The sequence below is a fragment of the Protopterus annectens genome, chromosome 1.part0 (assembly GCF_019279795.1).
Source record: "Protopterus annectens isolate FY-2018-M chromosome 1.part0, PAN1.0, whole genome shotgun sequence".
Taxonomy (NCBI): Eukaryota; Metazoa; Chordata; order Ceratodontiformes; family Protopteridae; genus Protopterus; species Protopterus annectens.
Window position 1 is genome coordinate 1,662,560,039 of NC_056725.1, and position 25,959 is coordinate 1,662,585,997.

The following is a 25,959-nucleotide window of genomic DNA, read 5'->3' on the forward strand; positions in this document are numbered from 1 at the left end:
AACCGTAGACATTTTCCTGCATCAGAAACGATATCGCAGCATCATACCTATGATACAGACTCTAGATCTCAGAGCAACCCTGACTATGTTCATACCAAAGAACATGTCTCAGTATCCATTCTTGTTCCTGATGATGTCCTAGATGTCCCCAAAGTTGAACATTCTTTGAAGACATTCCCTGTTGCTAGATCCACTTCTGACTTTTATGTTGCACGATCAGGTCGTATTTCCAGACCTTGTGTAAAATACAAAGCAACCTGGACATAATTGTTTTATATGTGTCTAATTTTGTATGATTGCATATCAGATACTTAGTTCTGTAAATTTCATGTCATTGAATACTGTCATTTCGTATATGGACTATTTTTGAAAGAGGGAGGCTATAGATCAGAGCGTGTGTATGAGCCTTTAAGAAGCATTTCCAGATGTAGGCACGTGCATATAAATAGTGAGCATGTGCAGGCAGCAGTGCCATTTTGAGACAACAGCCAGAATGTAAACATGTATGAGTGTGATAGTCTGTTTATAAGTTTATTTAAGTTTAAGTTACAAAGCCTCATTCCTGATGTGCTTGTGTGTAATAAGGCTGCTTGAACTGAACCCACGAATGTTTGTCTGTTTTATCCTGACCAGACGGGCGACATGTATGTAATTAGTTGTTGGCATCTAAAGTTTTTTTTTTCTTTTTTTATCTTTGGAGATTCAGAATGTGTAAACTGTTTCTCTCTTTGTAGTCAGGAGTCAGAAAAGTCCCGAAGTTTCTGCACTCTGATTGCGGATTTCCCTCTGGGGGACCAGCCAATCAGCAGTCAGAGTGTAGGTGTCAGAGGCAGCCAGAGCTTTTTGAAGCTGGCTAGTTGTTGTATCCTAAGCAGGATATAACCACATATAGTCAAATTGCTACTGCAACAGTGAGAAATTAAAACATCTACTGTTACGGTAAGTGCAAGTTGCACAACTGTACTTTCCCACACTTTACTTGATCTCAGGAACAACTTGGTGCTTATAGAACGGTTAAAAAGAGGACGAAACAGAAAAAAAAATGGAAGTAATGCTAGGAGGAGGTGGAGCAGCCTTATTTTCTTCTGGCATATTACCTGTGCAGTTGTGCCCTTCTACTCATTCAGGATCTTTTGTACTTGCCCCTTTTCCACTGTATCACTCCACCTTCTAGGCAGGGAATTCAGCTTTGATTTTTTTTTTCAAACATATTTATTGAATCATCACTTGTGACATAGGCAAATTTACATTTATGCAAAAGTAACCAAATTGCATTAAATTAACATTAACAAACATTATACTTCACATATATTGCTACATATCATATAACCTAAGCAATGTTACATAAATTATTCAATTCCTGCCCACTTTTTTAAACAAGAAACATTAACATCAATTGACTGCATTTCAAGGAGCAGGTCAAGCAGCTTCTACTTAGAATAGGAGCTGTCAAAATGCCTTCAGCTCACAAACCAAGGTGGGTCTTTTTCTGCTTGTTTTCCTCTCTTTTCCCATGTACTGGAGTCTTTTTTTTTTTTCCAAGACTCAAATCGTAAGTCAGATATATGGCAAGAATAAGAAGCTGAAGCTTTTGTAAATTGTCCAAACGTGGTAAATTTGGGCAAATACTTCCCGTTAGCAGTACTGCAGCAGTGATCTATTTGGACAACTACTGCTATGGAAAGTTTTTTTTACACAACCGTACTTTTTCCTTGATTTACAGGAATTGTGTTGTATTGATGATGTGGAGAAGGGTAAACTGATGATCTCAGATACTAGCTGTACTGCTTTCCCATTGTGTCATTTGATGTCACAGCATGTACAAGTGCAGGGAATGTGCAGCCTTGTGTTTTAGAGGATGAACCCCATCGTAAACCTATTAAATGGGGTAAAGTAATGGCCAGAGAGATTGAAACAAAGTTAAGAAAAGCCTCTAATTGGAAAACCCCAAGCCCAGATGCAGTACCTAATTTGTGGCTAAAAGTATTGACATCTTTGCACAAAGATTTGGTCATGAATAAGAACTATTTATATACGCATCCTGAACAGACACCAGCCTGGCTAACAACAGGAAAAACAATACTCCTACTTGAGTGAACCTGCAAGCTACCCTAAAAATTATAGACCAATAACTTGCCTTCCAACGACATATAAACTATACACTGGGTTTGATGCCGACAGAGTTTGTAGTGATTTAGAAGACAAATCAATTATGGTAATAGAAGAAAAGGGTGTTAAAAGAAAGTCATATGGAACAAAAGATCATTTAAGTAAATTCATAGTGGAGAACTGTTAAAAGAGGAAGAATCTAAGTATGGCATGGGAACACTATAAAAAAGTATTTGACAGTATCCTACATTCATGGATAAAGGAGTGCTGAAAAATGTATAAGATGTACCCTATACTGATAAACTACATCACAGTGACTATGAAACAGTGGCAGACCACTTTGCGGTTAAACCATGATAAAGGACAAATTATTATTCCAGGGAAAAATCTAAAGGGGGATATTTCAGGGTGACTCTGTCACCGCTGCTCTTTTGCCTTGCCCTAAACCCATTAAGCTGTCTGCTTAACAGATGAGGTCATGGCTCTGATTTGGCTCCCAGAAAGCAACAAAGTGTAATGACTTCTCATCTTCTGTTTGTCAATGATTTAAAACTGAAATCAGATAAGGAACTGAAAGCACAACTGTAAGTAGTCAGAACTTTTTCAGATGATATACGAATGTCATTTGGTCTTGATAGAACCCGCAGTGTGAAAGTAGCTGACTCCAATTTAGACTGCTGACCAGTCACGAGTGGAGTCCCACAGGTATTGGTCCTGGGTCCTCTCCTGTTTGGCATCTACTTCTCAGAAGTCCAGGCCAACATGGAGGGACTCTGGCTGACCAAGTTCGCAGACGACTACAAGCTGGGAGCCATTATTAACTCCCCAAGTGATGTAGACACCCTGCAGAAAGGCCTCACTGAGACCAGTGACTGGTGTCAAAACCATGGCCTTAAGCTTAATGCCAGAAAATGCGTCATCATCCCCTTTGGGAAAAACTCAGTTCCCACTAATTACCACATCGATGGGAGCCCACTGAACACTGAAGGTGTTATAAGAGATATGGGACACAGGTTGACAGCAACCTCTTCTTCGACCACCACATTGCCACTGTGGTCAGAAAGTCCTATGTGGCACATCTCATTACCAAGGGTTTTGCATCCAGGAAGAAAGAGGTCATCATCTCTCTCTCTCTACTCATCCCTCATTAGGCCAGTCATAGAGTGTAATGCCCCATTTGGCATGTACATGAAAAGACACATGCAACAAATGGAAAGGCCACAAAAGTTCCTCATGAGGAGGATCCTAGGCCTTAAACACATGTCCTACACTGAAAGACTCAAAAAAATTCCAGCTATTCTCTGTCTCATATCAACTACTAAGAGGCGATCTCTGCTTGACTTTACAAAGCCATGTCTGACCCAGCATTGTTAGAAATGCTACATTTAAACAAATCCCAATCCCTCTGCACCACACGCTTCAGAGACCTCAACCTCATTACCACAATCAACAGAACATACTGGAGGGGGACAGGTTCATAACCCAAAGACTGCCCATGCTCTGGAATAGACTTCCCATACATGTTAAGCAGAGCAACTCTCTGGCCCTCTTCAAGAGAAATCTCGATGAGTGGATGGGAAATAGATAGTTCACCCTAGGGATCACTCCAGTGGCTCTACTTGATAGAGGCACTGGGAAACAACGTCGGTCGACACAATGCCAGGGCACTTCTATGGGCTAGGCTTGTAAAGGCTCCAGGGCCCATAGTACATAGCTATGAACCTATAAATGTACAAAAGCAAATTTTAACGCAGGAAAGCTGCAGCACCAAGAAAACATCAGTTGGGACAAGAATGTGATATAAAAGAACTTGAGCAAGAGGGAGTGTATAAATATTTGGGAATTGATTGAAGGGCCAGCAATAAAACATGAAGAAATGCAAATAACACTCGGTGAGGAATACTTAGAAGACTTAAACTAATCCTGAAAACAGAGTTGACATCTAGGAACAAAGTTTTAAGCTGTAAACCAGTTTCCCCTTCCTGTCCTAACTTACAGTTTTGGAGTGATTGACTGGCCCCAAAAAGTGTTGGATAGGTTAGACAGGAAAACCAGAACGATGCTTCACGCTTATCAAATGATTTATAAAAATCATTGCATACCAAGATTACATATTCCCCGTTCTGAAGGAGGTGTGGGCCTCCTTGAAACTGATTACATGTATAGATCTGCAGTCATGGGACTGGGGTCCGTTTTGTTCTTTCCCACCTATGTGAACTGCTGCATGCTGGCTTAGCATATTCTTCAGTGAAAGCTCATTTGACAGCAATTTCTGCCTTTGTGACTGCCACTGAACCCTCCTTTGGCCTCTAGATTTGAAGTCAAGTAATTTCTAAAAGGTGTCCTTCATATTACACCCCCCAAGAAAGCCTATTAATCCTTCTTGGGATCTTAATTTTGTCCTTAAAAACTGACTCTTGTCTCCTCGCAAGCCTGCTGCTGCTTCTTTGCAGCATTGCACCTGGAAGACTGTTTTATTAATTGTTTTAACCTCCCCCAGAAGAGTTACTGAACTCCAGGCCCTGATGGTGGTCACTCCTTTTTAGTTTTTCATACAGACAGGATGTGTCTCTGTACAAATTTTTCTTTTATGCCCAAGGTGGTTAATGAGCTGTCCCTTAATCAGTCTGTCCACCTTTCTTGCTTTTTCCCTTCTCTGCAGTCTGCTAGTAAGAAGGTTCTTCATACCTGGGACTTGCATAGACAGCTCACATTATTATTAAGGCCTTTCATAAATCTGATCAGCTTTTTGTTACTTTTTATACCAGGACACTGAGTTTGGCACTTTCTAAGCAAACCATCTCCTTCTGGATTTCCAAGGCCATTTCTTTTTGTTATACTTTGCACGGAAAACAGTTGTCTGCTTCTGTTTAGGCTCATTCTACAAGACAGTGGCTTTCTCAGGGGCTTTCTTCAAGGGTTTGGACACCAACTCCATCCTTGAAGCTGCAGCTTGGTCTTCAGTTCACACATTCACTAAACATTACAAATTGGATGTCATTTCTAAGGCCAGGACACGTTTTGCCAAGTCTGTACTGCATGGGTTTGTAGAGGGCTTCTCCTTGCCTTCCTCCTCAGTAGCTTTTGTACTCTCCCAGAGGTTATGAAAAATACAACAGTGATGTGGAAGGATAGCATAGTCCTTTTCACTGTTGCAGTGTTCATTTCCTCTCCGTTCTACCATGGGTGCTATTTTCTTTTTGACTAAGAGGTTCTTCACCTCTTGCCTTCTTATTTCTGGATGGATGTACATGTTCTCCTTTCCACGGCTGGTTCTGATTCTCCTGGAGTACTTCATTTCTAGATTGAGAGTGTACATATCTCACCTTTATGCCTTATGCTTGTGCAGTGCGTATACATCTGATTTACAATGCTCCTAGGTAATAAAGGCTTTGGCATACTGGCGGAATGTTGGACTGTCCTTGGCAGGAGATCCTAGTGGTGATTAATACTACAACAATGAAAAGGACATTTGCTGTTATGGTAAGATTTTACACAACTGTACTATCTATCATAGAATGATGCTACAACTAGATCCAGTTTTGTTGTGAATTTCTTCTACATGTTGTTTTTATAGCTAAAGATTGAGTGTCCCCACTTTTTCTTGTGTGCAGGATTATTGTGAGCATTTTTGCGTATTCTGCAGTTTCCTAAAACACATCTCATAAAATGAACCATGCTTTACAATCATAACATACACTAGATTCCCCACTCACAGATTGTGTGAGCCTCCAGCAGTTTGTCATGCGACAGATTGAGGAGTTGGAAGTCCAGGAACTCATAGCAGAGTCACTGATTCTCCAGATCAAGAGAAGCCAGGTTGAGAGTGTTTGAGCACCTAGCGAGGTTCCCCCAGTTGCTTCCCACAGGAAATGTACCAGGCAAAGCTCACTAAGAGGAGGCCCTGTGGCAGACCCAGGACACAAGGACACACTGGAGAGGTATCGGTTAGCTGACCTGGTAACAGTTTGAAAATCCCCAGGCTGAGTTAGATACTGCTACTGCTGCTGGGGATAGAGAAGTCTGGACTGCCTTGCAGAGCTTGCTACCAATATGATCCTCACCAGGACAGGCAGTTTAGAGGATGAATGGATGGATGGAGTGTCACTCTGTCGTTAGCTTTTGTCTTTCCTTCCACTTTTCAGTCACTAGGCCTGTTCCCCTTTTTAAGATTGTGTCTGTTTTCCATTCTCATTTTTCTGTTTTCACATGATGTACCTGCCTCTGACTTGGTAGTTTTTGCTTGAAGATGTTGCCAGTATTATATGCCAAATTGTACTGAAGTAGTTTACATTCTCCTATTCACCCCTAGGTAGTGGCTTGCCTGTTACTCTTTCTGGAGGAAGAGGATGCCTTTTGGATGATGAGTGCCATCGTAGAAGACTTGGTGCCAGCCTCTTATTTTAGTACTACATTGATTGGGGTCCAAACAGATCAGCGAGTTCTGAGGCACCTCATTGTACAGTACCTGCCACAGCTGGACAAACTGCTTCAGGAACATGACATTGGTAAGGATGCATTCTCTGTTAACCTCCTTTATTGTTGAAAATGAATTAATGTGAAGAACATGCCACTAAATTTGAAGCTGATTGTACTACCAGTTGCTTTAGGCCAGTTTTGAAGTACATTGTTTATGCAATTAGTGATGTCAGAATATTTTTGTACAATATAGTGACTGTACATCTACCCAAGAGAAGAAATTGCTTCTCATTAGTTTACTCAGCTTAAGTTTTTGGAGCTACCCTGATTAATTTATGTGGCAAGGCTGGCACAGAGAGAGTAAAGGGTAGGGGAATGGAATGCAAAACTTGAAGGCACATGGGATGAAACTGAGTACAGTAAGATTGTAATGGCAGCAGACGGAGAAATCAGATAAAGTTGAGAACTGAGGTTGAAGGGAAAGTAGTGGAACAGGTTAACAGCTTCAAGTGTCTGGGATGAGTGGTTGTTAAGGACTGAGAAGGGAAGTCTGAATGAGGAGGTCAAAGCTAGAGTCAGAGGTTGTGCAGCCAACTGGCACAGTGTGTCATGGGTCATGTATGACACAGGAATGACAAAGAATATTAAATATAAGGTGTACAAAACAGTGGTGTGAACAGTACTACTGTATATATGGGCAGTAAAGGCAAAGCAGTTGAGGAAGCTGGTGGTGATGGAGATGAAGTGCATGAGACGGAGTGGTAGGATGCACATTGTGAGACAGACAAAGGAATGAGGGCATAAGTGCAGAAGCCAGAAAAAGCTCAAACTGCAGAAAAGATAAAAGTGAACAGATGAAGTGGTGCGGATACATGTTCATGAAAGCAGAAGACAATCTGTTGAAGATGATTTGGGGCAGACAGGAAGAAGGAAAGAGGAAACAAGAGTGTCCAACAAAGAGATGGATAGATTCTGTGAGAGAAGACCTGTGAGTCAAACACAACTGCCGAAGAAGATAGGAGAGTGGTATTGAATAGAGAGAGATGGTGAAAGTGACATGACACCTTGACCCCATGTAGGAAAAAAATTGGAAAAAGGGGGTTGATGATGATGATGATGATCTAGTAAAATAAGAAACCTGACAAGAATATGGAGTAGTATTTTTTCCCTCGTCCTCTAAGTTTAAAACTAAACCTATATGGTGAAATTACCACATCAACAAAGTCTCTCATGAAAACTTCCTGGCCATCACCATTAGGTGTCCTCTTCAGTATTATAAAAGGGATTTAGAAGTGGTAATGTAAGTATCTCAAACTTTCCATTAGGAAATGTAAGGCTAGCTATGAACTTAGGGCTGAAGCTAATTCAAATGACAACCATAAAGCCTTCTTCAGTTCTATTAGTAGTAACCCACACTTCTTTACTGAAGTCATTTCCAGTGGTACCTGGTTTTCTGATTCCAACAATATTGCTAATATTCTTGCATGCAAATTCTCTCCCAACTTCACTCTACCCACCCTCTCCCCCAAACACCAGTTCTCCCCCTCCTACTGATTTGGAAGTCCTTTTGGCACCTTCAGGAAATAGAAATACCACTTTCATGGGTCCTGACTATAATCCTAGATGTATGCCAAGAAACTGACATCTTATGTGTTGGTACAATGGTTAAGGTGTTTACCTCATGGGCACAGAGGTACAGGATTTGGTTCTCATTTTTGAAATGGAAATTGGCTAGGCTTAAAATGGTCCACAAGGGCAGATAGCTTCGTACTTTGCTATGAGTCTGTAAAGTCCCACCTAGAGAAACCCCATCCATCAGGTCTTCCTGAGCTAACAATAGAGGCTAGGTGCTCTTTTCCTTTACTTTTGTATCTTATAGACTCTTGAGAGGCAAACTATACTTTAACAATGCCATTAAGAGCCTGTTGTCCTTGATCATCTATATCTCTCCAAGTTTGACTCTAGAACCAGGGACTTAAACCTTCACCACCAAGTAAACAGGATGCAATGAAGAGAGAGACATTCATTACTTAGCCCTTCCCAATTTCTGGAATAAGCTGCTTCTGGAAGTTTAACACAGAAATACATTATCATCCTTCAACCAGAACATGGGTGACTGGATGGGTACCCTTAAGTCTACCTAGGGCCTAGCTGCCCTAGCTTTCCTTGAGAAAGTTCAGCCTGAGGGTGGGAATTGTTAAGACATTGATGGTCATGAGGCTAAATTGCCTTGAAACTCATATGAATCCTGTGAATTCATTGTGGCATGTCTATTTGGAGTCCCACCCTCAAGAAGTGTGCAGGGGGACGGACACTTTTGAGGGTATGTGTTATCTACCTGGTGTCTCATCTTTCATGCCACCCCATTGTGAACTTAACCACATGGCTTGTATCTCTGCTAGCACTGTGGTTGTCTCACACCTCCTAAATGTGTCCATTCTCCCTTCCCCCTTTTGAGTGAAGCAAATAGGTACGGTCTTCGATCTTCCTAGTTTGTGTGTGTGTGTATAGATATATATGTGTGTGTGTATATATATATATATATATATATATATATATATAGATATATATATAGATATATATATAGATATATATAGATATATATATAGATATATATATTATATATATATACACATACGCACGCACACTCCATGTATGTGGGAGGGTACTTCCTCTGCAAAAAAGCTTTGTTTTTTCTTTTGGATTTTGACTTCAGTTCTGCATTACATTACTGTGGAGCATGAAGATAGTGCACACAATATTATGATGTGAATCTCAAGCAGCAGCAACCAGATAAAAAACGGCACGGACTGTTTATTTAAAGTAAGCGCTTTCGGCTGCAATAATATACAGCCTTCCTCAGACAAAGTACAAAGCCACAGCATTACACTGTGCTTAAATCATAATTCAATCCACTTCAGCTGACCTAAACAATTAGCTAATTAACAAATTAACAAATTCATCAAGCTTATACAGAATTAATATAACCTCTACGCATTTTAATATATAAATATATAACTATATAAAAGCATAGGTATCGATATCAAGTAAAATACAATAAAATAGAATAAAATTGTTTTAAATTTAATATATAATAATAAAAACCACACATGTATATAAATATATATATATATATATATATATATATATATATATATATATGGGTCTACTTCTATTCGCTGACAGCCCATTTCACTGAAACCCATTTGGTTGACCGCTCATTTCATTGACAAAAGTATTCAAGGCAAAAACCTGGGTTTTGCCCCCCTCCCCACTGTTGTGCGACTGTGGAGTTGTTATATATAGTTGGGGGGTGTGGGGGGCACAGCCCCCCACATTGGGGTGGGGGGGTGGGGGGCACAGCCCCCCACCTAGAATGTTTGTCGATGAAATGAGCTGTCAACCAAATGGGTTTCAGTGAAATGGGCTGTCCGCGAATAGAAGTAGACCCATATATATATATATATATATATATATATATATATATATATATATATATATATATATAAACAAACCACCAACCATGTTGTTTAATAACCTTACCAAAGAGACATCATTACCTACTAGTTTATCTACGTAAGGCTTTTAATTTTAAAATACACTTAATAGAGGCAACATCATTTAGCCCTGGTGGTAGCTGTGCAGATGTTCTCACTTGCCAGAACAACTCCTGCTCTTCTAAATGGAGCTGCCAGGGCCCACCTCTAATGTCAGTATTAACCTGATGAATAACAGTAAATAAGAAACTGTGTTCTGGATATTCAAGAATGTGCCTAGCTAATGCGTTTGTCAAATCGTTCCTTCCTATGGCATATAAATGTTCATAAATTCGTTTTCTTAGTTTCTTCTCTGTTTTGCCAATGTAAAAAGAAGGACATTTTTCACATACAGCAACATAAACCACCCCACTTGACTCACAGTTAAAGTTTCCTTGGATGGGAATATTTCATTTATTAATATTGATTTTACTACAAGATGTAACTTTACATTGGGTGCACATTCCACATTTTCGCATACCAAATATTTTTTGTTTACTAGTATTCCTACTTTTTTCAACAATTGCTTTTAAGTTGGAACCCCTTCTATATGCAAAAATTGGATGTGTGCCCAATATTTTAGCTAATGCTCTGTCTTCCAGAATGATATTCCAGTTTTTAGTCAGTATATCCCTAATAACCTGGAAATCAATACTATACTTGAACAAAAAAGTTATACTGTTTGATGCCAAACCATTATTATTGTTATTTTGCCAGACTTTGTCAACCTATCCAATAATGCACCTCCCAACAGTGGCTTAAAATGACCGTTTTGTCTTTTGGTCTGCACTTCCTCTTGTAACTGTTTTATTAAATTATGTGGGTAGCCTCTCCACAGGAACATTTTGCCTATATTATCACATTCTCTAAGAAAGTCAGCCTCCTCTGATATCAACCTGGCAGCCCTAACAAGCTGTCCTTTAACCACACTTCTTTTTTGATGGAAAGGATGACAACTTGAAAAGTGAAGGTAACTATTCGAGTGGGTCAGTTTTCTTTGGATAAAAGATTTAAACTTGTTATTAACCCTATCCTTAGATATAGTTACATCTAAAAAATGCATTTCTTCCATACTCATAGAGTATGTAAACTCAAAGAAGTCAGTCATAATTGAAATGCTGTCTATGAAGTCAGAAATTAAATCCGGTGAGCCATTCCAAATGAAACACATATCATCTTGGTATCTTGTATACCAAGTGACATGTTGTTGATATAATTCATTATTAAACAAAAATTGATGTTCCCAGAATGCCATTACACTATTAGCAAAGCTACACCCGCAGGGTGAACCCATGGCAATTCCAGTGTTTTGTAAGTAAAATTGATTCTTAAACACTATAAAGTTGTTGGATAAAACAATTTCTAGAAGGGTCTCCACAACATACATCTGCACAGAAGAAGCATTTTTAGTAAGCATAAAACTCCTGGTCCAATCTATACCAAGTTGGTGTGGAATCCTTAAATACAGCCCAAACATTTTGTATAACATTGTTTCACAGAAGCTTATTTGCATCTTGCTGCTCCGTACTTTTTTTCAGCTCCTTGGCATACTGGGATGAAGTCCGTACTATGATGTAGCTGACCCGGGTTCAGTTAACTGCTCCAGCACTGGAGAGTTGATAAGTGAATAAAGAATAGCTGTGTAAAAGCTTACCATAACCAGAGATGTCCTCCTGTTTTATGTTGCAGTATTCTGTACATATGGTATGTATTCTACCCTACAACCCAACATCTGGCCAGTATACCAAAGCTTCAAGCTACTGCTAGTACGTGGGACTTCATACATTTGCTTTGACATGGTCAGCCATAAAAGGACATCCACAAGTACCACCCTCAGAACTTTTCGGCCACCATTCAGAAGGTTGACTCCTACGTTCGGTCTGCAGTCAGATTTCATGTGTGTGTCACTATCAGTTTCAGGTAAGTGCCCTGTTGTGGATTTTTTTCTTTGTTACTGCCAGCTCTTTTGTTCATGTCATCCAGGAAGGCAAATGTAGGTGTGGAAGGCAGATTCCACATAAAGATAGCTATAAGCTCTGCCTTTTTCTCCTTAGGGTCTAGTCATGCCCATCGATCCTGTTCTGTCTGTCAGGCCCTTGTGCCTAAAACTTTACATAGCCGACTTTCGGCTCTTAATTTGTATCTTGAGAATCAACAGCTCAAACATCTGGCAAAATTATGGCGGTTACCGAGGGACCTTCGGCTGAGCTGAGCTTGAAGAGGAAAGTAAGTAAGCTGAAACCCAAATCCTCTTCTGCTGTGCCTTCTACTTTGGCCATACTCCTTGAGGTTGGTGAAGACCCAGTGGTATGGTCGGAGGTGGCATCTGATTCTTCGGCAGATACCTCAGTGGAAGCTGCTAAGTGAACGGATCTCAACACGTCCGACATGGGGAACCATGGCTGGTGCTTCTGGAAGACTCCAGTGATGTTCCTGCTGCTGCCAATCTTGTGACTAGGGATTTGAATTTGTCTGCCATTTGGCCTACGTCCGGTTCCTCTTCCTCATCTCCTCAACCAGAAAGACATGTTAAGAAGAAGCAAAAGACCAAACGTCCTAGTGTTCCTTTTTCTTCTCCTCAGTTGGATAGGGAAGCCTTTTCCCAGGGTCTCATTAAGGCCTTGATGGCCTTGAAATCTTCTTCCCCTTTTCCTCTGCCATCTTTCTGTTCTTCCCCAGTTCAGGCTGCTGGATCTCAAGTACCTGGTTTAGATTCTGAGGATTCCTTCTCCTCTGATGACTCTTTGACATATTATTTTCAGATTGCTTCTCCACAGGAATACACTTGTCCTGAAGAGAAATCTAATGGAGAAGATTTCCCTCAGGAGGAAATTTCATTTGGACAAACTATTGACAAAATGAGGGAATTCTTCAAATGGGACTCTTCCCAGATTTCCATAGAACAGAAAAGGTACTATGACCTTCAGATGGAGATTCCTTCGCTATCTGCAGTTCCTTTTGTTCTTCCTGCTTTTCTGGATGCTTTTGTTTCCTCCTGTAAAACTTCAGATGCTCAAGCTCCTGCCCCCAAGCAGCCTGATAGATTCTATAAGGTACCTGATGAATGTAAGTGTAACAAAAAGAGCTACTGCCAGCCCAGCTATCTAGGATTTTGTAAATAATTATATATCATTTTTGAATATTAATATGATTTATATAGAAATGTTTTTGTGTCATTTGTGAATATCAACATGATTCGTATGCCTGTGTTACAAATGGATTAGAACTGTATGTCATATTGTATAAACTTGTGCTGAAGAGATATTTTTATACACTTGTAATTGTCCAGATGTATGTATTTTAACAGGGGAGACTGAAACTTCAGAACAGTGGTTGAGGTTACGTTACTTTATGGCTGGGCCATAAACAAAAAAGATGTTATCTTTGAGTTTCAGTGCAGTAACAGACATAATGTCTAGAACTAGAAGTTTTTTGTATTGTCTTTATATGTAGAGGAATGTAAATTATTTTATGACTTCCACCATTTGCCTGAAATCTAAGAGAAGTCCTTATGTATTTTTACAGAGATGCTAAATGCTACAGGTGCATCAATGGTTTTCACCTGGGATAGTCAGATAAGTGATATCATGCTGCAAATATCCCAGCAGCAATATTGGAGATATTAATTTAAGAACTGTTTGAGGGAGAGGTAGGGCATTTTGTATTTTGTCTTTGACCTTACAGCATCTACTGGAAAACCCACTCACCACATCTGTCTTGCCTTGCTATGAGTAAGTAAGTCTAGGGTACAGTAATTCCTCTTAGATTCAGACAGAAATATAACAAAGTATAGTGTAGATGTTTTGTGTATTTATTTAACAGTGTCCTGCAGTGTTGTTTTAAGTATTTCCTGTGATTTTGAACTCTGAAGTTACTGTGATTATTTACTGAGTATTTTCTTGTTTTTTTATTATTTATTATTAAATACATTTAAACCTTTCAATCGTGGCTGGTCTGTATAGAGATATGTAACTGTTAAAGTACTTGCATATCTATTTAGTGACACTGTGCAGTCTACTCCTAATAGCCTTGCTCTTGGACACACTACCATTTGGATTAATAGTAACATTACACAGTAAGATTGGATGCCCTTTGCTAAGGGCCTTAAAGTAGCTGATAAAGTAGTGCCTGGTGGCAGTGAACACTACCTTATAGTCTTAGGCAGAAGGGAGACATATCTAGTAAACCTGTGCCAGCCTTTCCCAGGTGTTTGTGTGTGTGTGTGTGTGTGTGTGTGTGTGTGTGTGTGTGTGTGTGTGTGTAATTCAAATCTCAAAGTGTGTGTCAGCTACTTGGGCAGGGACACGAAGCACTGGTTGGACACAAAGGGTGCTGAATGTCTTGGCTTGGCCACTCAGTTGAGATCTCAACCCTATAGCTGTGCCAGTGGGGAGTCTTATTGGAGATGTAGAGAAAGAGGGAGAAACCAGCCCAAACTGGCAGTGGTCTCTTGTGTTCTCTTAAGGGAAATTGTACTTTAGTGTGTGTGTGTGTGTGTGTGTGTGTGTGTGTGTGTGTGTGTGTGTGTGTGTGTGTGTGTGTGTGTGTGTGTGTGTGTACTTGTCATCCTGCCAGTGTGTATGCCCCCCACTGTTGCCAGTGGTTAGTATTGAGGCTCCTTGATTACTGGGCCAGTGGTGGGGCATCACAGTAAGTTTCTCTGTAAGTGCCCCTCTGCAGATCCAGCTGTGATCTCCATAGCCTCAGACAAGTCTTCCCAGTTATCCCCCTCAGCCAGACTTCTCCCATCTGATAAGAACAAGATATTAGAGTCTGGGTAAAAAGGTATATACCTCTTCTACTTTATCAATCTGATCTATTAATTACCCGATGCACATATCTAGGTACTCTTTAGCTTTGCTTTCTGAAGGCTTTGTCTTCTTTGCCAGACTCTGAGATTAAATCTTAGGTCATGTCACTTTTAGCTGCATCCTCCCAAGTAGTCAGACATTCTATTAAGTGCAGCTATGATGCTGTAGAGGCATATTCTAGGGTTGCTCCTTCTCCTTCTATGCTTAAGAGGTATTCCTGGTTGAGACTTCAACCTTTACCTGACAATATTAAGGCCAAGTTATTAGAAACCCTTCTGGACAAGGCTGCTGTCTTTGGTCCAGCTACTGCAGTTATTTAAGGCTCTGCAAGAGAAAGGGATGGAACTTCAGGATCTTAAGCACGTATTTGTTTCTCCATTCCCTAAATTTCATAGAAATTACCCAGTCAAGACATCTTTTTGTTAGGAGACCTGTGCTTACCTCCTCTGCTTCTTCTTCTGCTGCTCGGTTTAAGAAATCTTCCAGAAGACCCCTCAGTCAAAAACTCCTTCTTCAGCTCATTCTTCTCAGCAGCCCTTTCAGACCAGACTAAGTTCTCCCTGACTGTCAAGGCTCTCTTCCAAATCATACTCCTCTTTCTCCATCTTTGTCTTTTCTTTCCAGTCTGGATAGAAATCATTCAGGATGCTTGGGCTCTGTCAGTTATCCAAAAGGGATACTTTATGACTTGGAACAATCTCCCTCCTTTCATGTGGATTCCTAAGCCCCCCTCCAATCAAATGCAATTTTTTCCAGAACTCCTTTCTCATCTTCTATCTCAGGGCACCATACACACAGTTCCTTGGAATCAGAGAGGCAGGGGTTTTATTCAAGCATGTTTCTGGTCCCAGGAAAGGATGGCCCTTTGAGGCCAATTCTAGATCCCTCCCACGTAAACACTTTCCTGCTGGTTCCCTTCTTTCGGATGCTGTCCCTGCACACACTTTTCCTATTATTTCACCTCAGGCCTTCATGGCTTGTCTGGATTTCAAAGATCCTTACCTGCATATCGTCATCCATCCTCTGTACAGAAAGTGTTTCTTGGTAGGTTCTTTGCACTTACAATTTTCTGCCTTGCCATTTAGCCTTTCCACAGCTCCAAGGGTGTTCCCAAAGTGTCTGGGTCCTGTTATTGCTTTCCTGAGGGTCCAGGATGTTCAGGTTTATCTCTGCTTGGGCTACCTTCTTTTCCTAGCAAGCAATTCAGATCATGTGTCTCTAAATCTAGGGAAGGCTGTTCATCTTCTTCAAAGCCTAGGCTTCACAATCAATTTCAAAAAATCCAGTCTGACCCAATCTCAGCATCACATTTTCTTGGGGTGCAAGTTCAGGATGGATTTGATGATGGTCTTTCTACCACCAGACAAGGCTCAGTCTTTTACTGGTTACATAGAGACACTTAACCACTCTTCCTTCCATCTCAGCCAGAGAATTCCTGAGACTCCTAGGATTCATAGGTTCCACGATTCCGATGTTGCCCTTTGCAAACTCCACGTGAAAAAATTCAGTGGTTTCTAAAGAACCACCTGTTCTCAGCATGTTTGTCCACTAGATGCTATAATTCCCCCCCTTCTCTGTCTGAAAACAGAGCTCCTCTGGTGGATTCAGCAGCTCTCTCTGAATCCGGAACTCTCTCTTCTTTTGCTCCAAGCTTCTCAACAACTCTTCACGATGCTTCAGACATAGGCTGGGGGAGACGTTTGCTTCCAGAAAGGTTTAGGGTCTGTGGTCTTCATCTCAGAAGAGAGAGCACATCAGTATCAGAGAAATGAGGGCTCTACTTCAAGCTCTGCAAGTTTTCCACTCTCTTTTTCAACCAGGTCCTCTGAAGATCCTTACAAGACAGCACCACTGTCCTCTGTACATAAACAAATGGGGGTACCAAATCTTACCTTCTGTGTAGGCTAGCAATGAAGATATGGGAGTTGGTGATTCAGTACAAGGTAACTCTTCATGCTGTTTACCTACCATCTTCTAAAAATTCTGTGGCAGGTGCTTTAAGCAGATCCATGACAAAATCCCATACATGGAAACTTCACAGGGATGTTTTCCTGGACCTGATTCATTGGTGGAGTATTTCACATCTGGATCAGTTTGCCTCCCCTTACAACAGACAACTTCCTCTCTTTTGTGCCATCTTTCTCTCTTTCTCATGGAAGGGGACATTACTTTATGCACCCCCCCCTTCCCTCTCATACAGAAAGTCATGCTGAAGATTCAGCAGGACAAACTGAAAATCTTGATGGTGACTCCCTTTTGGCCAAGACAGCATTGGTTGCCTCTTCTTCTACAGCTAGCCAAGGGCCATCATCGCATGTTGCCTCACCACTTGGATCTGTTCACACAGGACAAGGTATCTCTACTTCATCCACATCTATCAACTTTGCAACTGACCATGTAGGTTGTCAACTTTTGGTCCCTTTCAGGCACCTTTTTCCTCAGGACGTGCTTAGGGTTTTGCAGGAGGCCAGGAAACCCAATACAAGAAAGTCTTATATTGCCAAAAGGAAAAGATTTTCTGTCTGGTGCCTTAAAAGAAATCTAGATCCATTTTCTGTGGACATTCCTGTTGTGCTTTCTTACTTGTGTGAGCTACTTAATGAGCTTGTCATACTCTTCAGTGAAAGCCCACTGCTGTGCTCTTTCTGTTTGCCTGCTACTGTCACCTCCATTAGCTTCCAGATTGGAAGTCCATCTTTTTCTTAAAGACATCATGCATATTTAGCCACCAAGGAAGCCAGTTCCTCCCCCTTGGTACCTTAATTATGTTCTAGAAAAGCTAACTGTGGCCCCTTTTGAGCCTGCAAGTTCTGCTTCCCTGAAGTTTTGTACTTGGAAAACCATGATCTTGGTGGCGTTAACATCTGCTAGGAGGGTTTCTGAGATGCAGGCTTTGATGGCATCTCCACCCTTTTTGGTTTTCCACAAGGATAGAGTTTCCTTGTGAACCAACCCTTCTTTCGTGCCTCAGTTTGTGAATGACTTGTCTATCAATCTGTCCAACTGCCTGCCTTTTTTTCCTTTATCTCAGTCCTCCAGTGAAAACTTTTGCATTCGTTAGATATGTACAAGCAACTTAGATTTTACCTGGACAAGATTAAAGCTATTAGGAAGTCAGATCATTTTTTTGTGTCCTTTCATCCCAGGGCTCTGCATTCACCAGTTTCTAAACAGCCTATTAATTTGTGGAATTCTAAGGCTATTGTGTTTTGACTACCATTTCCATGGTAAGGCTTTCCCTACTTCTGTCAGTTCCCATTCCACTAGATCTGTAGCTTCTTTGGGGGCTTTCTTTAAGGGTTTGGACAACTAACTCCATTTTAGAGGCTGCTACTTGGTACTCTGCACATTTTTGCCAAATGCTACAAGCTGGACTCCATTTCTAGGTCTAGAGCAGGGTTTGCAGAGCTGTTCTCCGTGGGTTTTGTGGAGGATTCTTGTTTGCAGCCTTCTTCTACTGCTTCCTCCTCCCAAGGTTCCAGTTAAAGCTGTGGCACTCTCCCATATGTAAAGAATACTGTAACATTGAATAGAAGGACATAGAGTAGTTGTATAAAATCTTACCATAACCATAGATGTCCTTCTCTTCTATGTTGCAGTATTCTGTCCCTCCTGCCTTCCCCTTGCATCTTGCCTCTTCCTTGGATGATTTATTGTTGTCGTTTTCTTAGGACTCTTGTCACTCATTGGGCATTCTTGTTCTGAGTATGGTATGTGAAAACATCCTTTTATGGCTGATGTTGTCAAAGCAAACATGTGACTTCCCACGTACTGGCAGTAACTTGAAGCTTTTGTATACTGGCCAGATGTCAGGTTGTAGGGCGGAATTGAACCCTGGTCAGCTATGTCATAGTTTGGACTTCATCCCAGTATGCCATGAAGCTGAAAACAGTATGGAGTAGCAAGGTGCAAGTAATCTTCTGTGAAACAAAATTATACAAAACGTTTGGGCTATATTTAAAGATTTGTGTCATAATATTGTGTGCATTAACTTCATGCTCCACGGTAATGCAGAACTAAAAATCCAAAAGAAAAAACAAAGCATTTTTGCAGAGAGGAAGCACCCTCCCACATCCCCACCCTTTTAACTCAATGCGTGTGTGTGTGTGTGTGTGTGTGTGTGTGTGTGTGTGTGTGTGTGTGTGTGTGTGTGTGTGTGTATGTATATATATATATATATATATATATATATATGTATATATATATATATATATATATATATATATATATATATATATACGTGTGTATGTATATTATATATATATATATATATATATATATATATATATATATATATATGTGTATTTCATATGTATATTTTATATATATATATATATATATATATATATATATATGTGTATGTATATTATATATAAAATGGATAGATATATATATATATATATGTATATATATGTATATGTATATGTATATATATATATATATATATATATATATATATACGTATATATATATGTATATATATATATATATATATATATATATGTATATATATATATATATATATATATATATATATATATATACATATATATATATATATGTATATATTTATATAAATGTGTATGTGTGTGTATATGGTTCCCCTTTGAATAATCAAATTACCAGAATGTCGACTCACAGAACAGCAAGATAGCATCATCGAAAACTCATAAGCGCGACAACCACTGACAAACCTTGCCCTTTCCTCCACCATAGTGCAATATCGGAGCTGTTATATTTATGTAGGGGGGTGTGGGATTTTGTTTATGTCTAATTTACTACGGAGTTTTAATTCCAAAACTCCGTAGTATAAAAAATAAAATTATCCATAGATAAAACCTTCTGGGAGCCCCCCACACCCTCACTATGTAAATATAACTCCAGGATCGCACTATGGTGGAGGAAAGGGCAAGGTTTGTCAGTGGTGGCCAAGTGGTTAGTTTCCCGGAGGCGAATTTCACCTTTCCAGGAGTTTGCTGTTATGAGTTTCCGATGATGTTGTCTCACTGTTCTACGAGTCAACGATTTGTAACTTCGGCTATTCAAAGGGGAACAGTGTGTGCGTGTGTGCGTGTGTGTGTGTGTATGTATGTATATATATATATATATATATATATATATATATATATATATGTATATATTTATATGTGTATGTATGTATGTATATATATATATATATATATATATATATTTTTTTTTTTTTGTTTTACATTTGTTGACTGGGATTGTCCGACTGAGCTGAAGAGCCTTTTTCATCAGAGGCCTGAGGAGAAAAGCTCTAACATAGTATACAATTTTTATTATAAATTAGCATTAAACAGCAGTGCTACAGGATTATTACAAGGCATTAAGTAGCAATACAATGTTATACAGTGTCAATAATCAGGAGTATAACAAAAAGTATTTCAGGATGTATAAAAAGAAATATGTCATTAAGATGAATTTAGGTTTTGGGGTAAGTGGTTACAGAAACCCAATTTTATTATAATGTAGTTTCATGAAGGCAAGCCAATTACAATAGAATGTTTCTCTGAGGAGAATTGCTTAATAGATTTTAGAAGACAGTAGAAAGAGTAGTCAAGGAAAATTAGAGAGAGCTAGTGAGAAGAGTGAGTTAAGGGCAGAAAGTAGATTAAGGTATGAAAAAGTAAGGAGGGAGAGTGCAGTGGCAGGACCAGTGACTTTTAAAGTGCTCTTTAGTGGCAGACTTAAATTGTTTAGGATGTGCAAGGGTCCTGATTTCTAGTGGGAATATATGCACACACACACACACACACACACACACACACACACACAAGCAAACACTTGAGTACTTGTGCAGAGAACGAACATTTACAAACCGCGGGGTCTTCCTTGCTATGTTATTTTAAACCTAGTATAAGCTAGTTGCTAGGTTTCAACAAAGTATTTTGCTAGAAAGTGACTGTGCACACATCTGTTATTAGCTATCAAGCTCTTGTACAATTGAAGCTGCTGTTTCTGAAAGTTTAAATTTATAACAGCGGAGAGAGGTTAAAAAAAACAGAAAAATCTGCTTGTGATGTGAAAGTTATGGGCTGAAAGCCAATAAAATGTATTAGATTAAAACTGAATGTGCCAAAACTGAAAGATAAGAGGTAAATAAAGCAAACTGCTAAAATAAATCTGTCATGGAAGGTAAAAAGATGTCAAAGTCCACTGAGACACAGCCAGTGGCATCTGGTGACTTCAAATCAAAGGGGGGCTGCAAGAGACAGCTGAGTGGATGGGGCCAATGGGAAGGGGTGTGGCCAACTAGAAAAGGGTGGAGCTATGCTAAAAATCACAAAATCTGGGATTTTAATTAAATACGCTGCCCTGGGTGCCACTGCCAAACCGTCATTATGAGAGTCCAATCAAGACAAAATGAATTGTAGAAGAAAAAAGTATTCCAATGCATTGGCTACACGACAGCTGACTTATGTCTAGATGGAAACAAAAAGGTTGCGAGGCATGAAAAAATAAATTACTTTTTAAATACATTACTGAAATGCCATTCAAAATCAAGTATAAAAAAACAAGCAGCACTCAACTCAAACCACTTCTCCTTGCACTACAGTTCTAATTATATTCAGCTTTATAAAAGTACCAAGTAACTGACAGTAGCAATAGCCCACTTGTAAAAATGTTTCTTATCCAAAAAAGACCTGCTGCCTGACAACAACTATCTACTTGTTTCATGGGGGAAACATGATCAAAGTAAAAAAAAAGGAACAGCAAACAAGAAACAAGCTAAGGATAAATTGCTAAAAGGATTACTGCACAGGTTATGGACCACACATGATAGATTGGCATTCTGTTTAGTTTACGGGTAAAACCCTGCAAAAATGACTGCAAGTCTCCAACAAATGTAATGAACTTCTGAAAATACTGTAATCATGTCCTTCATTACAAATACTGTCATATGCATTTCAATACCTAAGGCTTATATGCAATTTAGTTATGTAAATATTCTCTGCATGGCAACAACAAAAAGGCTTTCAATGTTGGTAATTCTTTAACAGTATGCTTATTAAAGCTTACTTGCATCTTACAGTCTCAGACAAGCTTACCTGATGGCCATTAAAGCATTGCTACTTAAGCACAGAGCAACAGGCACTGTAACAACATGCATTTTCTGAATAAGAAGCATAAATCAACAGTATAAAAATATGACCGAAAAACTGAACATTCTGCAAAATGAAGGACAGATGAAAAGCCACTGTAGTACTTGTGTTTACCTTGGATGGGGGATACTCTGCACACTTACACTGCATAACTGCTCCTTGCCTTGCGTGGACACATCCAGAGTCACTAAATGGGGGAGTGGGGTGCAACAGCAAGTATGTCACAATTTGAAATGTCGCTGGCTGACGGTGATGGCCCTGACACATTTTCCATACATGTCAGCCTCAGAGCAAGAAGTCTGGACAAAGCCATAAACAGAAGTAGGACAAAGGCCCAAAATAAGGGCAATTTTTAAATGTTGTTCTTATAAACTTAGAAAGATAATAGAATAGTAGGTCTTGCATTAGTATGAATTTTCTGAAAGGTATGAAATTTGAAACTCAAATATCTGTTATTATATCTTTAATGGTTTGCCACTAATTTGCCAGAAAAAAACATTTTAATGAAAAAGGGACCAAAAATGTGATGCAAAAATATAAAATACGCATACAATACAGTTGGGAACCTGTTAAAGAAGGGGCACTTTTTTAATATTAGTACTGTTAACTTTTGCAGCTGACAAAATAAGCTAATCTACATGCATTTCTGAAATTAAAAGTAATCTATAACTCTGATCATTACAATTATTTATTAATTGTAAACCTTCCACGTTTTCTTCCAAATTTGCCATTTTGTGGAGGGATTATTGGAGGGAGAGCAACATTTTGAGCCAAAATCAGGAACAGTTGAGAGGTTTGGATATACCTAATTCTATAAACTAATTTATTTGCACATACCTCTCATCCTCATAACGCAGGAAATCTGGACAAGGCCAAATATATTGGAGGAACATACAAACAGTACTAATAATTGTTCTTATATAAACTTAGTTGACAGAACAACAGGTCTTGCTTTAGCATGCATTTTTCTGAAGAGCATGAAGTCTGAAACTCAATGTCTGTCATTATTTAGTGACTTCATTTCTAAATGATTTTCCAGAAAAAACACAAATTTTATGAGGAACAAACCAAAAATAAGAAGCAAAAATCTGTTCGTTCTGCAAACATCTGGACAGTTAAGAGGTATAGTTCAGCTAGAGCTCTCCGAGTTTGTCACCCTTCCTCCCTCACAAAATCGTGGTCGAATGGGGCCTCCCCCCTGCAGCTATTCCAATGTCCCATTACTGGGCTATTTTGCCCCATTTACCATAAACACTGTGATGTGCATACTTCTTTACTTCTACAATGATTTGGATTTCATTCAAAAGTTTTATTTTACATTTTACAGCACAAATACTACTAGACATCTGCTAAACAAAGCAATGCAGTCTCACAATGAAAATAGACTTAGTATTAAAACTTCTCTGTCGGTGGTGGTGCTGTGGTAGCGTTGTCGCCTCACAGTAAGATTTTGTCCTGTTCAATTCTCAGCTAGAGCGTCTTCTGTGTGGAGACATGCATGAATGGGCGTACCTTCGTTGAAGATTGTGCATTAGGGCCGGCAACTCGGCACGTAAAAATCTACTGCCAATCATTAGCGGACCGGAGTTCCACTGTGGCGACTCCTAAAAGCCGAAAGACACAACAACAACATTAAAACTTCTCTGCCCTTAAAACTCACATTCATTTAAACAGCATTGAAACCCACATTCAAAGAAAATACATCTGGCCAGTCGCAGATAAAGAATAACTTTGGGTTGTTTTCAAATTATCGGTCCCTTGCACAGGAAACATACATGTGTTCTTTGATGCACTTTCCTGATTGTATTAAGTTATATTCCTCGTATAGTGCAGTACAGCTGTTAGAGGGCATTTTAAATTTATTGTTTTGAAAATTTTTCCAGTAAACATTGAAACAAAATGTATGCACTAATAATGACAGAACTGCCCAATTCAGAACATTTCCATAATAAAAGTGTACTCAAACTTCTACAGTCCACCAGTATCAGGAAATATGCACAATCTCTGCAGAAGTAAGTCATCTAAATAATTCCACATTAAAGAGATCTCTAACTAATGAAAAGGTTGCTGCTAGCAAACAACTTTATATTTCATTGTTCATAGGTAGGTACTAAGCTACCGGCCCTAGGCCCATACAAGCCTAGCCAAAAAATGTACCGTGGCTTTCGCCACCCAAGAAAATTATTTTCCTGTGTCCCTGTCGAGCAGAGCCACAGAAGTGATCCCTGGGGTGAATTTCCCATTTCCCATCCAATCATCAAGATTTTTCTTGAAGAGTGCTAATGAGGAGCTCTGTTTGACATAGATAGGTAGTCTGTTCCAGAGTATGGGAAGTCTCTGGGACAGGAATCTATCCCTCCAGCATGTTCTGTTTATTGTGTTGACAAGGTTTAGGTCCCTAGAGTGTGTAGCTCGGAGGGATTGGGATTTCTTTAAGTGGAGCATGTCCAACAGCTCTGGGTTTGACATAGCTTTGTATGTTAGGCAGAGATCGCCCCTGAGTAGGCGATATGTGACGGAGTAAAGCTGTAGTTTTTTGAGACGGTCTGCATAGGGCATCTGCTTGAGGCCAGTAATCCTCTTTGTGAGGTATTTCTGTGGTCTTTCTAGTTGTTGTAGATGTCTTGTGAGGTACATACCAAAAGGGGCATTGTACTCTATAATTGGTCTAATGAGTGATGAGTATAGGGGAACAATGACCTCTTTTTTTTTCTGGATGAGAATCCTTTTGTGATGAGATGAGCCATGTAGAAGGATTTCCTGACCACTGCGGTGATGTGATTATCAAAGGAGAGACTACTGTCCACCTGTGTCCCAAAGTCTCATCACATTTTCGGCATTAAGTAGACTAGCACTTATGTTTACCAAAGGGGATGACAATACACTTTTTGGCATTGAGCTTCAGGCCATGGCTTTGACACCAGGCATCTGTCTCAGTGAGGCCCTTTTGTAGTATGTCCACATCGTTAGGAGTTTCGATTATGGCTCCTAGTTTGTAGTCATCTGCAAACTTTGTTAGCCAAAGACCTTCTGTGTTAGCCTGTACTTCAGAGAAGTAGATACCAAATAGGAGAGGACCCAGGACTGAACCCTGTGGTACTCCACTTGTCACTGGTCTAAAGTCAGATTTGGAGTCTGCTACTTTCAGAGTGTGGGTTCTGTCCATGAGCCAGTTGGCAACCCATCTTGTGACATAGGGATTTATACCTAGTTTAGTGAGCTTATCTATAATCCCAGAGTGGGGGATGGTGTCGAAAGCCTTGTCAAGATCTAGATAAGCTGTGTGAACCACCTTACCCTCATCTATGGCTTTGGTGACTGCTTCAGTCAGGTTTAGGAGACATGATCTGCCTTTTACAAACCCGAACTGGGTAGGGTCCAGAGTTTGGAGATTACCAATGTCTTTGTTTATGAGTTCCATGATGATACATTCCATGGCCTTGCAGACAAAGCTCGTCAGGCTAATGGGGCGGTAGTTCCCGGGGTCTGTCGTGGCTCCCCCTTTGTGGAGTGGGATAACAGTCATGGTGCGCCATTCAGTGGGCACAAAGCCAGAGGTGAGGCTATGATTGAACATGGTACTTAGGTAGGGTGCCAGTTCATTATGTAGTTCATGTAGAACGCAGCCTGGGATATTGTCAGGTCCCATGGATGCTGTGTTCTTGGCTTTGGAGAATGTGTTTTTTACCTGTGCAGCCGTAATTACAGGAACTTTGCATTCTTCCAGTATAGAGATAGGCCCTCTAGGGGGTGAGAGGGGGGTAAAGTTAGCACTGAACCTATCTGCCAGGATGTTGGCAATATCAGTTGGTTCTGTATATTTAGTGCCATTGTGCTGTAACTCCGAGCAGATATGAGTGTTTCCATTGAGATTCTTGACATAGCTATAGAATGCTTTGTGGTTGTCTTTAGAGTCAGTGGCAATTTTGTTTTCGTAACTAGCTTTGGAGGATTTTATGA

At 39.8% G+C, this 25,959-nt stretch overlaps 1 protein-coding gene across 2 annotated transcripts in view; it reads left to right on the forward strand.

The window, feature by feature from the left end:
* The window catches only part of SGSM3 (small G protein signaling modulator 3), a 1,391,341-nt gene that overhangs the window by 642,388 nt on the left and 722,994 nt on the right, over positions 1 to 25,959 (forward strand). For both annotated transcript variants that reach the window (XM_044068352.1, XM_044068343.1), the window contains exon 8: positions 6,422 to 6,617. In XM_044068352.1, the coding sequence (XP_043924287.1) occupies positions 6,422 to 6,617 (196 nt within the window). The remainder of the gene's footprint in view (positions 1 to 6,421; positions 6,618 to 25,959) is intronic.